Here is an 18,741-nt window from a genome sequence, read left to right as displayed (position 1 = left end):
CACAAAGGGAGATCACAAAACGTCGAGGTTGAGCGAAAAACTTTCCGGTGAAAACGGGCGCAACTTCAACGTGCGGTCCATTTGCACCTTGTCTATATAAGCCAGAACAGCGTTCCACGCAAATATCATATTTCCGCTTAAACCAATTCCAATAGCGAGGGGGATCCACATAAGTTTTGTTGCGCATCGTCATTTTCGCGCACTAAGTCGTACCCCGGCTATTGTCGGGATCGGCCACTCGTTGAGGCAAACGACAAGGAGCTTTTTAGAACTGCACGAAAAGATTCTTTGTGAAATACGATCTTATAGTTACTTATTAAGGCGGCCGAACGACAACGTGGAGGCACGGATTCCAACCACGTATATGGCCATTGCACTCGTGAGATGCAACGCATAACGCTGAGGAAGTTTCCATTTACCAGCTACTTTTTCTGTACTTTTTAAAAAAATTATTTCGAGCTCCAGATTGAGGCCGGCGATGTAGTAGAGAACGACACAGTGCGCAGTGTACATCGATTTCATTGTATGATTCAATATTAGTTTGAATAGAAAGCTCCTTCCTCCTCCATGAAAACGGTTGTGTTCCTGCGAATGATTCAGAATGTGCTTTTCGGCAGATTTCATTCCATCGCCAGACATTAAAGAAGAAGAGCAAGCATAGCGGCATCCGAGAAAATATTTTCGGCGGCACGGACAGCTGCTGAAACGGCTCCGAGAGCGGCAACGCTGTACTCCAGGTTGTCGCATTACGACCGTATTGTCCACCTGGCAAAAACTGAGGTGGCGCTCTGCGACATCGCGAGGTGCTGCGATATTCAGACTTTCAGCGTTTTGCTGTGTTGTCCTGGCTACGCTCGCTTCTACTGGAGGGGCAATGGAAGGTGAGTGGCTGCTGAATTATGTTAACAGTTTATATATCTATAGACAACATATAAAGATATGTATGTCAAAATTGGAATTACATTTAATGGTTTGGGAACATTTGTTACCCATTGTTATTAGGTATACCTAACATTTTTCTCTAAAGTGCTGTCTCAACTGTTATGAACTGATATCAATCTGTGTTTTGTTATGTATATGTACTTTCTTATTGCTAATGCATTCATCCGCTCCTACAATAAGGCCATACGAGCGTTATAGTGGCTGCAAATAAATAAATAAATAAATAAATAAATAAATAAATAAATAATGACATCTGATAGAAGTTCCGGCAGTCAGCTAGAACAGCGAACCCCCCACCCCCCTCCCCCACGCAAACATATATATAATGCAAGCATTATATTATTATACACAAAAAGGGAGACTTTAAAGCATTGAAAAAATATAGGCCCATTAGCTTACTCCCAGTATTATATAAAATATTAAAAGAAATATTCTCCAATAGAATAAGGGAAATACTGGACTTTAGTCAACCAAGCGAACAGGCTGGCTTCAGGAAGGGATACTCTACAATGGGTCACATCCATGTCATTAATCAGGTAATCTAGAAATCCGCAGAGTATAATAAGCCTCTCTATATGTCTTTCATAGATTACGACAAGGCATTTGATTCAGTAGAGATACCATCAGGCATAGCGGCATTACGTAATGAAGGAGCACAGAGCGCTTACGTAAATACCTTGGAAAATTTCTCCAAAGGTTCAACAGCTACCTTAATTCTACACAAGAAAAACTGGAAGATACCTATAATGAAAGAGGTCAGACAGAGAGACACAATCTCTCCGATGATATTCACTGCGTGCTTGGAAGACGTATTCAAGCTACTAAACTGGTAAATCTTAGAGTAAAGATCGATGGTGAATATCTCAGCGACCTTCGGTTTGCCGATGGCATTTTTCTATTCAGCAACAATGCAGACGAGTTACAACAGATGATCCAGGACCTCAACAGAGAGAGTGTAAGAGGGATTGAAGAATAATATGCAGAAGGCAAAGATAATGATAAATAGCCGGGCAAAGGAGCAAGAGCTCAGGATTGCAAGTCCGCCTTTAGAGCCTGTGAAGGAGTACGTTTACCTAGGAAAATTAATCACAGGGAACCCTGATCATGAGAAGGAAATTTACAGAAGAATAAGAATGGGTTGGATCGCATACCACAGATATTGCCAATTCTTGACTGGAAGCTTACCATTATAATTGAAAAGGAAAGTGTGCAATCAGTGCGTTTCACCAGTTCTGACATAGGGGGCAGACACTTGGAGACCGACAAAGAAGCTTGAGAACAAGTTAAGGAGCGCGCAAAGAGCGATGGAACGAAGATTGCTAGATATAATGTTAAGAGACAGAAAGAGAGTGGTTTGGATCAAAGAGCAAACGAGTATAGACGATGTTCTAATGGACATCAAGAGAAAAGATGGAGCTGGTCAGGTGATGTATTGCGCAGGTTAGATAACAGTTGGACCATTAGGATTATAGAATGGGTACCAAGAGAAGGGAAACACAATCGAGAACGACAGAAGACGAGGTGGAGCGATGAAATTAGAAAAGCACGCATATGCCCTACGCCTACCGATCCTGAACCACAATTTACCACACACACTTCTTCGTCGGCTTCCAGCGTTACTAGCGCGTGGCTTTACCTACGTAGTGTGTACTGGAAGATTGGAGTTGAAGAACGGGAAACGGCGTTTATAACACTTGACGTTCTCTACGAATTTAGGGCCCTACCTTTTGAACTGTGTTCTCCGGCCACATTTCAACGCACGATGAACACAGCTTTATCTTAACTCAACTGGCACTCGTGTTTAGTCTATAAGATGTAGTTGTTTTTTACACCATGTTTGAGCAACACATCGAGTGGCTTGAGGTGGTTCTTCAGACCATCCGCACCGCCGGCCTGTGTCTGAAGCCCGAAAAATGTTACTTTGGATGCCAGGAGTTTAAATTTCTGAGTCGTATTGTCAGTAGCACCGGTGTTCGCCCTGAACCTGACAAAGCCACAGCAGTTGCTCTGCACGATGTGCGCCGATGTGCAAGATGTGCGCCAATTTTCAGGGCTTTGTGAATATTACCGCCGTCTTGTGCCAAATTTTTCTGAGATTACCGAACATTTGGAACGACTCATCAAGAACAATGTCACAGTTGTTTGGGGCTCGGCACAATCCGACCCTTTCAACGACATTCAGTGACGCCTACAGACAGCACCGATCCTTGGTAACTTTGACACAGACGCCAACACAGAAGAGCAGACTGATGCTAGCAAAGTTGGTCGCGGAGCGACACTCGTACAATTTCAAGTTTGTGTTGAACGCGTTTATTGCCTATGCCAGCCACACGTTGTCTGCTGCTGAAAAAAACTACTCAGCAACTGAAAAAGAATGTCTGGCGGTCGTGTGGTCTGTCTAGGAATTCTGGCCCTATTTGTATTCATGCCCCTTCCGGGTCGTTAGCGACCTCCTGTCTCTCTGCTGGCGGGCAAATTTCAAGCATCCTTCAGGCCGTCTCTCAAGATGGAGCTTTTCATTGCAGGAATTCGACGTGACAATCGTCTATAAGTCTGGTCAGAAACACAGTGACGCCGATTGTTTCTCCTGCGCCCCCTTCGGACCCGCATCACTAAATACTCACTACAAATGTGATTTTATTTGCACTCTCCCCACTTTAAACCTAGCTCAACGGGAACGCCAAGATTCCGAGCTTCAGCCCTTGAGTGAATACCTTGAAAGAAGCCACGAACAAATCCCGCGGCACTTCGCGCGTCACTTGGCCTCTTTCTGCCTACGCGGTGACATCCTATACAAGCGGAACTTTTTCGCGCAGGAAAATGTTTTCCTGCGCGTTGTTCCCGCTTCTTTCCGCGACGACATTCCACGTGCATGCCACGACGAACCAGCACCCGGGCATCTTGGTTTCACGCGTACTCTGGCAAGGATCAAGCAGAAGTACTGCTGGTGAAAACTCACAAAAACTGAAACAGTACGTCAGAAATTGTCGAGATTGCCAACGTTGCAAAGGTCCACCAAGGAAATCAGCCGGTCTGCTTCAGCATGTAAGACCTCCTTGCTCACCTTTTGAACAAGTCGGGATGGATTTACTTGGCCCGTTTCCCAAGTTTTCGGCTGATAACCGGTGGATCGTTGTCACCACCGATTCTATCACTCGATACTGCGAAACCGAAGCTGTTCAGCGGGCTACTGCTTCAGATGTAGCCAACTTCTTTGTCAAAAATATCGTCCTTCAGCATGGCGCTTCCGCTGTCGTCATCACATACCATGGCACGGTCTTCATCGTACATTTGGTATGAGATATTCGGCAGCTGATTGGAACAGCGCACCGTGCGGCAACTGCGTATCACCCGCAGATCAACGGGTTAACTGAGCATCACAACAAAACGATTGCACATATGCTTTCCGTGTATTTCTCCAGGGATCATAAAAATTAGATTAATTGCTCCCGTATGTGAGATTTGCGTATAACACAGCGCTCGAGAAACCACCGGGTTTCCTCCTTTTCGTCTGGTCTACCGTCTAGACGTCTTCACTATGCTCGGCGTGATGCTCCTACCAACTTTGTCTCAGCCTACCACACCAGATACAGACACTTTTGTTCAGCGTGCCGAAGAAGCATGGCATGCTTGAAAGCTGCACGATACCACTGCGCAAGCGCTCTGTCACGTGGCATTTTCCATATTTCGCGCGCTTTCTTTGCAACCCGGAAAGAGGACTACGTGAGACGTATCGTGAAGAAAACAACTCGATCTGTGGTTTATGAAGGTGCTCTACAAATCTACGTATCATACTTAGTGTCATCAAGCTATAATTAAATAGTTAGGCAATTAAACTTAAGTCATGAATGAGTTATGGGGAAAAGAAAAAAAATGGCTGCGGTAATATAGGCTATGTGCAAATAGATTGTGTTCGGTTCAATCCGCGTCCGACGCGCCTTTCAGTTTACAATTCTTGACTCATGTGGTATATATATATATATTTCGAGTACATCTTCTAGGATATCATAGCTTTTTTTATGTGGTAAGCGGGTCCCTTGCATTGACAATCATCGCCAGTTGTTTCTGCACAATTCTTGGGGTATACCTGTATAGGCATCACAGTTCTGTCGAAGCGAACGATAAGGTGAACGGCGAAGCTTCCGGAAATTTGCTCGCTTTATTCAAACAATAATGCGCTTCCATGAGCATATTTGTTGCAGTGGGAACATACGGGTAGCATTTGTTGCTTAATTGGGTAAGTCCGTACGTAAGAGAGCCGGCAACCAGCACACCTGTGTTGGTGGCTTAGGTGGTTATAAAAGACAATTCCTTACACGTATGTTGTTTCAAGTGGCATAAGACATTGCGTGGAACGTGATTGACCTATCTCTTTCTAGCCACCCTCTGCCAAAGCCTGCAGAGCTGGTATTCTACTGAGAAACATAAAACTGGCGCTCTTAGGGTACCTTTCAGATTAATTAGATAATGCCGAGCCTCCATAACAGGCAGAAAACGTGGAATACCAGATACATAGAAGACTGTAGTAGCGAGGATCATACGCTGGCTCAATGATGAATTATACACAAACGAAAAGAAATACGCGCAGTAGTAGGAAACATGTAGGTTGTGAAGGGCCCATTTGTTTACTTCTGTAATAAAAAATGCTCGAGAAGCGGCGCCTTTCTGAAGCAACAACACTCGCTGTTAAGATAATTTAAAAAATACATAACGGGATATGCTTACAGTAAAACAGAAATGCACTTTTCCCACAGACTAAACGTATGATTTTGAACGTAAAGTGGCGAGAAATTGCCTCCAACTCCGGCCAAGTACCACATTGCCACGTAAGCGCAAGTCACTCGCAAAGTATAGGGAGAGCGTGCTATAAGAGCGAGCTTTGAAAAACGTATGCGAAATCAGTTTCTAGAAAAACAATGAAATGACCGAAGCACTCTTCACATGAAAGAAGTTTATGATACTACCGTATTTACTCGATTCTAAGCACCCCCTTTTTTTCACGGTCGCGATGCCCAAGTGAGGGGGGGTGCTTAGATTCGAAAAATCTAGAATGACCCCCCCCCCCCCGCCTTCTTTTCGCTGCAACATCACGACCAGATGGTTGCGATAATAACATTTTATTTTGCAAACATTCAAAAGAAAAATCGGTGGAAACAGGGAACCCACCGCTTGTGTCGGATGCTCAGTTACTATCACTGCCACATGAGTTCGTCGCACCGTTTGAACCGCTGCTCTCGGTATCCCACAGCAGGTCGTCTTCCGTTCCGTCGAAGTGGTTTGTGATCGAGCAGCTCTTAAATAATTTGACAACAACGTCCACTTGGACCCGTTTCCACGCGTCCGAAATCCACTTTGCGATGGTTGATGGGGACGCTTTCTGTAGCTTTCGCCATACATCCGCACAGTCCGGCTGTACGCGTACTCGCGCCGCGGACGCCGTTCCACCTCGGCACTCCGACGGCTCCGGCTCGATGACAGTGTGAGCAAGCGCGCTTGACGGCCTTGGCTACGCGCGCTTCCTAACAAATAGGGGGGGATTAGAATCGGGGGTGCTTAGAATCGCGAAAATACGGTACATGTTCGAGCGACGCATGGTGACAAAACAAGCGAACCGAACTGGATATCTCGAATTACTGCACGGGGCTTCAAAAAAACTAAAACCGCTGTGAATGTCGCCTAACTCGTTTTCCATGTTATGTTGTCAAACAGAACTATATGAAAGGAAGCGGCTGCCGATGTTTCCTCCACTTCTACGTGCTCCTCGGCTCTAGCCAGAAACTACTCCGAAATATCACCTAAATAGTACGCGTTCATAATTATTATCATCATATCTTTCGCCATATCTGGATGAACGCCACTTCCAGAGCTCTCTAATCACACCTGTCTTTCGACAGGTGATTGCATGTTATGCAATCCGCAGGTGAGGTGCCTGCAAATTTCTTAACTTCATTGCACCACCCAGTTCTCTGCTATCCACGAATATCATTTCATTCTCTTTGTACTCATTCTGTGATTCCAATAGACCACCGGATCTCTGTTCTACGCATTACACATCCCGATGGATTCTATTTCTTCCTGTCAACTAGCCTATTTATTGCCTGCTGCCGTTTGCTCTCTAACCCGTACCCCTGTGTTTCTGTCTCTTAATGTTACGTACGACTATGATTTTTCTTTCCTTTACTTGTACAACTTTTGTCTGTTTTGAAGCTTCTTTGTTAGCCTAGAAAAGTCTAACCAATAGGCACCACTGTGTACAATGGGTTATTTTTTGCATATTTCGTAGGCATGGCCCTTAGAAATCCCGGGCAGTCAACACGAAGCTGCCATGTATTGGCCCTTACTGAATGACGGCAGTAAAATGCAAAGGTCATAGGGCAAAGTTAACCACTGTAACAAACAAACGATTTACTGCAATAGGTATTCATTGAATTTTCTTACTATTTTTACTGCGAACTCCAGCGTGCCAGCGACCAGCGAGTTCCATTCAGTACGAGTCACCACTTTCCAACGACTTCGTCTTCCTAGACCGTCTCGTGAAAAGCGACGATGGCCTTGACAAGCTGTACGACGCAGTCAACTTCGTGGCCACTTTCTTCATCCCGGAACCGCATATTCCAAGATGTGAGCACCTGGCAACAGCGCTGACGCTATATGTACAAATGTTTATCCTATTAACATGTGCTGGAGTCACTGTGTTCACTGTCTACAAAAAAACCTCAATACTTTATAACGCAATCCCATACATTGACTTCGGACAACGCATGTTACCTCCAACCATTAGCACATTACGCACACAATTACCATTCATAGATTCACGTCCCCCTTGGTCATATTGCCCAACACTGTTGCACAAAGTACTGTGCTTCGAGGTATACGCTATACATAAATAGAATAGACTCCTGTACATTCGTTCCGCCCTTGCTTAACATAGTAACCCTAAAAGATAAAGTTCATTAATATTTTCTCAACTTGGACCCCTATAACGTAAAGCTATTCCAAATTGTCTCTATCACATCTTGGCAATCAGCCCTCCCCGATTCGTAAACGAATTGTAGGACCATGACCACTTCTCGTTTATGCCGCGCTACGCCATAAAAATCGCGTAAATATAACGCATAATTAGTATGTAAACGTCATAGCAGAAAGGGAATCCGCTTTCACGTGTATATACTGGTTATGCATGATTAGAGTGAACAAAAGATAAATATTTATTTCCCATTGTACGCCTTTGTCACGACCAGCCTTCCGATATTGGTCAAAAGCTTTTGGATTGTGCCCACTTCACCTGCCTTTCACGCGACGTCACAAAACCGCGAAAACTCGCCATGTCTAAGTGACGTGTACGCATGAAAAGTGCATTAACAGTACGAACAATATTGAAGTTTCCTCGGGATAACCGAAGACTGCGCTGTTCCATAAGGAATAGAAGATCATTGCCGAGAGATCACTCTGGTACTGGCTACTCGGAGCGGCCGCGGAGAACGGACTTATACGGTTATAAATGAAGATTCGCAATTTCTCCCGAGCGGCGAAGCAGCGATTGCGGTAGCGGCTAAGACAGCTATAAAAAGTAAGGATAGTAGTCTTATTGGGCGTATAAACTTGTAAAAACATTTGCTTACTAACTGCATTAAGAAGTACGGTTTCGTGCACGCACAGGCAAGCATGAGCACATCACACTCGATGACTGCGGACACTCGCTGACCCAATGCTGGCGTGAGGAAGCGCAGCAGCAGCAGTGAGAGAAGTGACCTTCGTGCTGCCTATCGCTTCAAGGCAAAGTGAGCGGTAGGAACACAGCGCACACAAAGCTATGAGTCGTCGAGGCACCTAGACTTTGTTCGCATCGCAGATCGTTTTCAAGACAGGGCCCGCGCGGCCGCACCATACGATGTCGCCGCTGGAGTAGAACGATACCCCTTTCTCACTTCCCACCGGTGCCTTGCACGCGATGGAAGACGGCGCGCGTCCTCCCCGCTTTCCTCCAATGCACGCTAGCTAGAGCCACCAACGTCGACTCCCCCACGCACGCTTTCGCTGGCACATGCAGCATACGGCGCACGGCGATGATGTTATCGCTCTTGGTCTTTATACTGAACATCACGGTGATGTCGACGGCAGAAAAGTGCCTGGAGCGGCCATAGAATTGCTATCGCAAAAAATGAAGTTGCCGTATAATTTTGTCGAAACCTTTCGGCACGTACGCGACATCGCTCGGCCAACTATCCTTCACTGATGATCGGCTTTATTGGAATTTTCAGCCAGCCGTTGCTCACCGCTGCAATCTTCGACCAGCCACCGCTAGCTAAGGAAGGAGAAGCGGGTCACTCGAAGACGCCGGCACCGCACTCTTCTTCCGGTTATCTACTTTCACTGCGCTAGCTTGGCCCCTCCGATGCCTCCTCTACTTTTGCGTGCTCCTCGCCTCTACTTAGGCAATTGGATAAGAAAAAAAAAAACCTGTCAATGCAGGTATTGCCATTCGCTTGCCAAGCAAAGAAAGGTGACCTCCTTCAAACGAAGAGATCGTTTCATTCGGTGGGTGAGACAACGCTGTGGGTCCTCCGATTACGCTTGCGTTTGCGGTTACGCAAGTTTGGCGTCAGGATATTGGAATAAGAGAAACTGGAATAGTTTTACGTTATACTGCCCATGATCAACAAACCTAACATACTAGTTGTGCCAAATGCCCGTAATAATTCTGGCTCAATTTCCATTTCGTATACTGCAGTCCAACTGTGGGATGACTTACCGACGTATCTAACATCACAACACTCATTCGTAATGTTACTAAAGCAACCTTGAGCAAAAAGTGAACAAGGTGAAAGCCGGGTGCTCCGGCTTTCACCCCCCCGTGTTTCTCCTAAACTAACCTTATCTCTTTGACGCTCGCATCAATCAATCAATGAGACCGCAATAGACTTGTAGTATCGAAAACACTGTTTTTTCTGTTTTTCTTAATTCATTCGATCATTATGTTCATATAAAATCATGTTGTCTAGGGATCCCCTTAACAACAAATACGAGAGTTCTGATATTGCAGCCTTATACAATGTGCGTTCCTTCGTGGAATAACGAACTTGTGAATTTGCATAAGTTGTAGAGCCTCGCCAAAAATGTTACAGACCTGACGCACAATGCCACTCTCTGAAACAACTACAAAACAAATGCTACACAAGTAAATGCAGCGCCTAAACTGCGTTTATTTTCATACCGAGTAACGCCTATTGTTATGCAATGTTTGTACTTGTGAACCGCCAGGTCACTGCTATAATCCCATTCACGAACTACGCGGAAGCGCAAACTTCAAATAAGGAGGATCCGCAGTGTGAGACGCCTACACAAGCAATGTCACGAGAACGAAGGCATTTGCGGTGGTTGTCGAGGGAAGAATGACGACTTGCTCGCACAGAGAAGCATGATATATATCTAGCTGTTTCAGGGATTCTGTATCCCTTGTGTCATAGCCATTCTGGAGGATTGAACGATGAAGATGAGCACGCACGCAGGGACACATACTAAACGGTTAAATAAAGCAAATGAAATACATCAAAGAAAGCGCAGAATATATTTCACTATTCTATTAAGTTGCGCTTAAGAGATATTCATTGGCGGACACTACACGTGCAGTTTTTTAGGCCTGAGTAATTTTTTTTCAATCAGGCATAGCAGGAAGGCGGTTGTATTACTTTGTCGGTCAAGATTTTTGGCTTTCTAGTGCGGAGCATAGGATGACAGATATTCAGATGCACAGAAATGGCTAGGCCAATAAAATAAATATAAAAAATGAGGGTCACACGCACAATAAATTCAATATAAATAAAAATCAATACAATTTTTAAGAAATTGTTTGTCTTTATTTGGCAGTAACAGGGTAATCAATACTAAAACCATGTCATGCACTCTTTTATTGAGAGATCTGTTCCGCTTTACAAATTCCTAGGAGCGGTCGTTATAGGCACAGCTTTTCTGTCGCAACTTCGTAATTTATAATTATTTACGATTACAACTACCTTTTTAACTGACAGTTCCGTGTTCACTTATTGCCTTAATCTAAGGGTGTTCGAAGCTTCTATATATATATTGCTATTTCTTCCATTAGCACTTTTGGCACCCGAGCTCCTCAGTAATCCAGTGGACCACTTGCCTCAGGCCCTTACGGATGTGAGTATATCAGTATTTTCTGAATTTTATTCGAACTTGACGACCATTTGGCATAAAATGATATGAAATGTCGTTTTGAGCATAATATATAAGCTTCCCATAAATCGCTGAAAACGGTCTTAATAGGCTTCATTATCAGAGGCCCTCTTTATATGACGCTATTGCAAATGGCATTCGCTATTTTTCTTGAGTGCTGGTGTGTGTATTAGCTTTGCCTGAAAAGCTTCAAGGCTGAAGACGTGCCAAGAGTGGTCTTCCACCGGCACCTCGAGCACAGACCAAAGCGAAAGGTGGAATCGTGTCTATATTTGTAAATATTCATGAAATATTACTGGAAAAAGGAAAGCACCTCCTCGTTTACTTCACTGGAGGATGATTATTTAGCAGTGAAGGAATATGCTCAGCGCGAAGTTGGCGGCTTGATACTTGCTTTTTGGAATACAGAATACAGACGCGTTAGTAAAAGTTTGCTTGCCTTGGCAGGGTACATTGTGGCAGACGGGAATGATCTCCACGCATGTTTTTGCAATGGCCTGCATGCATCTTATACTGTAAATTTGCAACAGGCACAGTGGCTAAGTGGCGATGGCGTTTTGTTCCTGAGAACGAGGTCCCATGTTCGATACCCGACAGAGGGAGCCGCACTGAGTTTGGGGCGTCTTGCATTTCACGGCGTTTTATTCTTCTACATCTTTGTATTCGACCTAAGTACTCCACAGCGAATTAGTAAATGCGCCTGAGGAGTAACCAGAGAAAGAGGGCTGTAAGGTTCCAGAAAACAAGTGACTGACCAAGCATAATAATAGAATAGACAGTTTGTCATTTTTTTCCGCATAAACGTCTGATTTTGTGGAATTCGTTAAAGAAAAGTTTGAGGCAGGATGGAGCAAGGAATGTCTCTGAAGGGAACTTTTCGGCAAAGCGACTCGTTTTCGTCGGTAAGTGCCTTTGTCGAAGAGTACCCAGCGACGGTCCTTGTCTGACCACTCTTGCTCTCATCTTACGGCACCAACAAACCGTGCCCACTTGTGTATATCCGCTGGCGTTGACGTCACTTCGCGAAGTCTGTGAACGTGCTCTCTGTGTACGGGCTTTTATTCGTTAACCAGTCTCGTGACTGCCGTACCTGCAGGCCCTGCGAGAGCTTCCCCGCATGACATACCTCGTAACGGGAGCTATATCGCTGGCGCTCGTCTTTCCCCTGTTCGGCCTCTCCCTGCTTACGTGTCGTTTCTGCTGCGGTGCCTGCGGTGGTCGAACGGACGTGTTCGAGAAGAAGTACGACTCTTTTTGGCGCTGCGTCTGCTTCTTCAGCCTGGGAACGTGCTGCGCCTTCATGACGTAAGTGCATACGCTTTCCACTCATCAGCACATTTCCAGAGTAAACGTAGTTACGGGCAATGCGACAAAATACTGCCAAATTTGGAACTGTGCCTAGGCTCACCGCATGAAAGAGCCCGCTTTCAATAGTCTGCCATGGCTGGTGCACGTATTTGGACGTGCGTATCGCCACAGCACGGACACTGAACAGAAGTCGCTCCTGGAGTGCCTTTCGAACGCGGCAGTTCTCGTTGCGGAACTTTGCGGTGCACGACACTGCGGACTAGATAGAGTGGTCATGTGTGGTTAGGCGACCGAAGAAGGAAAACAATTATCTGTAGGGAGCGCCATGTGACAATACAATAGTACTCGTTCACTTAGGCTTCGGAGCACGCGAAAGAAACCCAGCTGGTCCAAATTATTCCACTGGCCCCCACTATGGCATGCCTCATAATGAGGTTGCAGTTTTCGGCTCGTAAAACTCCATAATTTCTGCTTTTAATGCAACAGCGTTACATGGCTCATGGAACCACGCCGCTCATGGAACCAAGACGTGGTAGAAGAGCTGCGGCAGAAAAACGGCACCTAAGCAACGTCGTCTTCATTTAACTGAGAAGAACTGTCCGTGGTGGGGATTAGAGCATTAAAACGACCACCACTGCTACTGCTCCGTAGCCGAGCGCACTAACCACTGCGCCACCATTGCATTACGCCACCGTTTCAACAGGCGACAGTGAATAAATATCTCGGAGGCTCGGCCTGAGGGGCGATTCACTAGATCACGCATGATAGGAGTGGCACCGCTGTTGGTGGTGTGGAGTCTTCATCGTCCGAAGTTGAATCGCGCGTGTCTACATCATCACGCGAGACAGCAAATCGTGGCCGGAGGCGCCAGTTCACTGCCGACGAAGTACTGGACCATCGGAATGCATCGAAAGAACGTTCACCTCCCAAGTACCCGAAAATGAGAAAGGCAGAGCGAGCGTTCTGGAGCAAGCGCGGCGAGCGGCAGTGTCACTGGCGTCCATGACTGAGGGCGACGAATAAGACGCGACGCGCTTCTGGTACCCGTCGGACAACCCAATATTTTATGCGAAGCATACTAGCCGCACAACCACGCTCTTCCTTGCTGCGCCGCGCGCGGCCGCGTAGCTACCATATGACGCCATAACAGCTGCAAAAGCGGAGGCTCAACTCGTGCGCTCGCTTGCGGCCGCGTAGCTACAAAGCCGGGTCTCAGCTCGTGCGCTCGCCTGCCATCGCACAGATGGTACTACGGCCTAACTCCCGCTCCTCCCGCTATACCAGGTTACCAATACCGCTATACCAGCGGTATAGCGGTATTGGTAGCGGTAGAGCGTATTTATTGGTTTGAAAATAAAGGATTCAGCAGAGTAACGCATGAGTTGTTTCTTCGTTTAGCCGAACCAAATATAGCCAAGCAACAGCAGTTCACCAGGCTAAACAGTGGTTCAACAACTAAAATAAAGGCTAGTATGCTTCGCATCCTGGGCTTAACCTTAGCTAAGCTACAGCCATTTTTTTTTTGTTCTTACATTGTGAGCGGGATGCTTTGGCGACAATTTCGAGAGCCTGCAGCACACTCGTCCAGAGCACAGGATGAATACAGCAAGATGTGTATATGTGCCCTCCGCCACATTGAACTCGTTCGATACGAGTTATTTGCTGTATCTGGTTCGCCATTGTGGTGCACAGCGGCACGGGGCTCTACAAAGCTGTCACTAACTTGAACGGTGGTGGTGTTATCGATGTGCCCTAATACTCGGGTACTTAGACTTAGGTCTAGGTTAAGTTATGCAAGGTGCTCAAAAGTACTTTGGAGACCTCTACTATGGCGCTACCCACAACGGTGTGTTTATCTACATGATTAGTGTATGGAAATAACCGCAGCGCGTCGAAGCTACTCTGAAGCATCCGAATACAGCATCTTTATTCTTTGCTTTGTTGTGTGGAACTGAAAATTTAGCAATAATTAAATGAGTAGAGTGAAGATGTTACGGCTAGTGGTGGATGAAAGGGACGGAGAATCGCAGTGCCCTTACGCACTCCGTGCTTGGACCACCAACAAAGCAGCGGTGCCGAAATGCAGGGCGAGAACTTGATTTTTTATCCCATGGAGATCGCTTTACTTGTTTTGCTTGTTTAAATATGTCCGAATTATGCGAATAATTACCTTTAGACCGGACTTTCCCGTACGCGGTTTTCGGGCGATTCTCACGCGTTTAGCGGTGGCTAGTCAGCGTATTTATGCAGCCGTGTATTTTTCTTTGTTCGAGTGCGATGTCATTCGTATGCGGCGTTTCCTGAAACGACACCTTCAACATTAATGAGTGTAGCATGTCGCCAAGATGGAGATTTGCAAGCATCATCCTTCTTTTTTGTCACTGCCTTGCGATTACGTAGAAATGTTAACACACAACGCCTGCAGAAGCCTCCCTGCTCTCTTCGACGAAAATGTAATTGAATCTTCGCTTGTTACAATGCAGATTTGCATGCGGTTGCGCCATCATTGCCAACATGTACACGCACGCGGGTATCAGCTCTCTGCCATCATACCCGAAACGTGTCATTCAGGATGTGGAGACGGGCTACCTGAAGACACAGCACGTGAGCAAGTTCATTCTTTCTTCAGGGAATCAATCCTTTCAGACTTCTGCGACTTCAAGTCCAGCTTGGTGGCCTAAATCTTGTGTACACTTATGACCAAAAACTATACGGACCAATGGGTCACCGAAATAAAATCAAATTTATTTGCAGATCAGACGCGCAAACTGAAATTGACGAGTGAACGGTAAAGTTTGCGATGCTAAGCTGTTAATGCAGACCTCAATTTGAAGGTACATACACAGGCGGAGAAGACTTTCTCGTGGAATCCCCTGGTTCGTACACTTTTGGTTAGGAAAATGTATTTATTATTGTTCATTTTCGCTAGTTACAATTTGCCCTGACTTGGGGTGTTGCCAGGCGCACTGGGCCTTTTAGATTATCCATCCCGGACAGTCTGTCCGAGACACTGCATACGCAACGCTCATTGGCTGAAAGCACCGCCTCGGTAAGTCCGGGATTGTCAAGGACGAATAATCGGAGAGGTTCACTGTCGGGCGCAAAAGTGGGGGCACCACGGGTGCCTGCAAAGCAAATTAAGCTTTTTGCTGCGCCACTCACACAGACGTAAAGTGGACCGTGTAATGCACACTGTGAGCGTATTCTTACTGCATAGGTGGTTGACATGAGTGCAGATTAACTTAACTCAAATGCTGAGGAAATGCTGAACTTATTTATTCATTTGTTTTTTGCGTTGTGCTGGTTGTAACTACCTCGCGCAGGTATTAGCGTGAAAGTAGGCGTCAGTCAAGACTATATCACTTGTTTAAGCCACCTCGATGCTGGTGCAATAACAGTGCAATAATTTGAAACGAAATGTGTCCGTATTTACCATACAACCTTTACACACTTGCCGTTCCTGATTAGCTGTAACTGGCTCGATCATGTAGTTATCACACAGATTACTTGATGAGTGGGGTCAGCTAGAATAACGACCAATCAGACAATATCCTTAGTGTAATAAAAATTTTACAATAGGAGCGCTCATCTTTATACTAAGGTGGTCGGAACACATTCGTGTAATATTATATGTTACCCGTGTTATTCGTAGGAAATTATTAAAAATGTCGTAGTTCACCTTCAAAGGCGCCCTGCGACCATTTCAGCACCGCCGAGTTCGGCGTCGCAACGCTTTTTTTGCGTTATCCTGAGCTGTATGCAAAATAGAGCACCTATAATGCAAAACTACTCCAATCTACTATTTTTTATTTTATTACAACGTCGTGACGTCCTGTCTACGTAACCGCCGACTCAAGCGTCCAGCTGTGATTGCAGTGTTGTTTGAATAGCCCAATCTGACGTTTATGTTTTTTATGAGTGAATGGCACTTCCTGCCGTGACACGTATTTCATTTTTAATTGGCTGACAAAAGTCGAAGAGCACGAAGTGAATAGGGCTTCAATGGGGCTGAGATAGCGCAGGGAAAGCAGAAAACCAGATTAGGATGGCGTTGCCGGCGTCTGCTCTCGGACCGCTTGTATTTCTTAGCTCACAGTGGCTGGAGGAAAATCGTGGTGGAGTGCAACGAATGGTCAAAAGTGCCACTAAAAGTGCCATTATCGCGCCAACAGGGCGCGATAACGTTATACGGCGTCGAATAAATCTTTATCATACACATATATATATGCGTCCTCTCCAGAAGCTCCGCGAAGGCAGTGTCAGAGCGATCGGCCTGTAGCCATGGTCTGTTCTTTCGGAAACTGGACAGTCTGGGGCTATTCCACAAAAAAAAAAGATTCAATTTTGTTTTTAATGATCTTTACTGCGCACACGTCACGTTGACGTGGTCAATACTCACGGTTTGGTGACGCCACCTGACAGGCAGGCAAAGTGAACGCCGCCCAAAACTTTTTACCAGTAGCGCAGAGCTAATGACGAAAGAGGCGTAGAATCGGAAATAATTATTTTCCCTTTGTTGGGTCAAATCGTGCATAATCAGTGTTTACACGTCATAGCAGTTGGGCAAGTGTTCGCGATTTTCTTTACGTTACGCGACAGACAAGTGAAGTGGTGGTGGCCCCTCCTGGAAGGATGATTGTAGAAATAAGATAGAAACAGTAAGGAGTAGCTTTAAGCTGCATCACCCAGAATTTTTTTTTAAATTGGCAGGAACTAACAAAAGTTATTGAACTTTGTAATTGAAGGTAGAAAGCAGATGACACAAAGAAGCACACCCTATCGCATTTCAACCACATAGGTAGGACTCATGCGGCTTCCAAAATTAACGCGGCTTTCGTTCCTCAGTGTAAGAACCTTTCTTCCCTAACACAATATTTAATTTATAGCGGGAAGGGACACAGGCATTCTTCCCATTGTGCACTTCTCGCCGCAAGCCGCAGTCTCGCTTTTTGACGGCGTAGTTACCATGGGTGCAATAACGAGGCGCCGCACAACGATAAACGTTTATAGTATTGAACAAAGCGCCCATTGTCCCGTCTAGCACGGACAATGCTGAGTTTCACTATGAGTCAACGACGGGAGCACGCGCCTCGCTAGATAGTGTGTCGCCATTTGGTTAAAGCGCATGCAAACCCAACCTCTTACGCAAAGGAAATTTCATAAACGCTCATTCAGTGTTTATGAAAATCATACGAAATAAATTTAACACACTGATTATACGCACGTGCTAAGAATAAATGCTTCTTTCCCATTATATTTCGACTACGGACCATTGGGAAACGCACCCAGTGTCAATTGAAAACGAAGTAATTATTTTCTGCACAAATGTTATTTGTCCTCTCCGCAGCATTAGAAATCATAACGCAGGCTTTATTTATTAAAATCGCCAGTGCAAGTACACCATAAGCGCGCCCAATATACCGTATTTGTACGATTATACGGTGCCCCAATTGTAACGCGCGGTTATTCTACTGATCATATATGAAAAAGAAAAGATAACTTCGTGCCGGCCGATTCTACCGCGCACATCAAGTAATGAAAACTGAATAGACGCGTAACGTGTTGAAACGGCCTAATGGAACATACAAAAGAACGCAGACACTCACACTGCGTAACCACGGCGGCTAATCGCTGTCCAAGCACGACAACACCTCCCTTTCACTTTCTGCCGACCACAGAATATCATATTCAGTTGTAAACAATGCATTACAAATTCCTGTCTCGCTGCCAATTACTGACATATGCGTCAGGAACGCCTAACACCCGCAACCCTGCCAGGTTAACCGGTTCTTCTGCGAGAAGCATCACTATACGCATGAAGGATGCCTCGTAATGAAAATGTCTTTTTTTTTTTTTATCCTGCCACTGTTATACCTCCTCAAAAGGTGGTTTCCTCCTCAAAAACACACTGGCTTCCCCTGCGCTCTTGCAACTAAAGTAATAAAGTGATAAATTAGGAAGTTATTACTTTTTGTTACTTGGGCGAAGAAGTTTAAATTAATCAGTGCAGTGGTTGGTATGAATTTGTAGATAAGCGGTAGGATTTCTGTATATACGGTACTGTGTGCAATCATTACATTTACTTTCACTGCTGCTAAAAGATAAAGTGCGAGAAAGTGCACGGAGCTGAAACTTCTTTTATTTTTCACGCTAAGCCCAGACGATTTGCCGATGATTAGCTTTTACCGAGTACATTGTGTCGCACGTCTTTTGTACCATCTATTTAATGCGTGATCCACGAATACCTGGCGCACTATGAACAAATAAGACAAATTGTAACATAACTATAAC

At 45.4% G+C, this 18,741-nt stretch overlaps 1 protein-coding gene across 3 annotated transcripts in view; it reads left to right on the top strand.

Annotated features, from left to right (window-relative positions):
• The first annotated feature begins 622 nt into the window (after positions 1-622).
• The window catches only part of LOC135902747 (uncharacterized), a 68,085-nt gene continuing 49,966 nt past the window's right edge, over positions 623-18,741 (top strand). For all 3 annotated transcript variants that reach the window (XR_011511783.1, XM_065432966.2, XM_070532984.1), the window contains exons 1-5: positions 623-881; positions 7,402-7,563; positions 11,045-11,106; positions 12,239-12,447; positions 14,934-15,054. Coding sequence is in view for 2 of the 3 variants with exons in the window: in XM_065432966.2 (XP_065289038.2) it covers positions 875-881; positions 7,402-7,563; positions 11,045-11,106; positions 12,239-12,447; positions 14,934-15,054 (561 nt within the window). In the remaining variant the exon portion in view is untranslated. The remainder of the gene's footprint in view (positions 882-7,401; positions 7,564-11,044; positions 11,107-12,238; positions 12,448-14,933; positions 15,055-18,741) is intronic.

This window comes from Dermacentor albipictus, chromosome 2 (assembly GCF_038994185.2).
Source record: "Dermacentor albipictus isolate Rhodes 1998 colony chromosome 2, USDA_Dalb.pri_finalv2, whole genome shotgun sequence".
NCBI classification, from domain to species: Eukaryota; Metazoa; Arthropoda; class Arachnida; order Ixodida; family Ixodidae; genus Dermacentor; species Dermacentor albipictus.
Note: the sequence above shows the minus strand (reverse complement) of the source record. Positions and strands in the feature narration are given on the sequence as shown.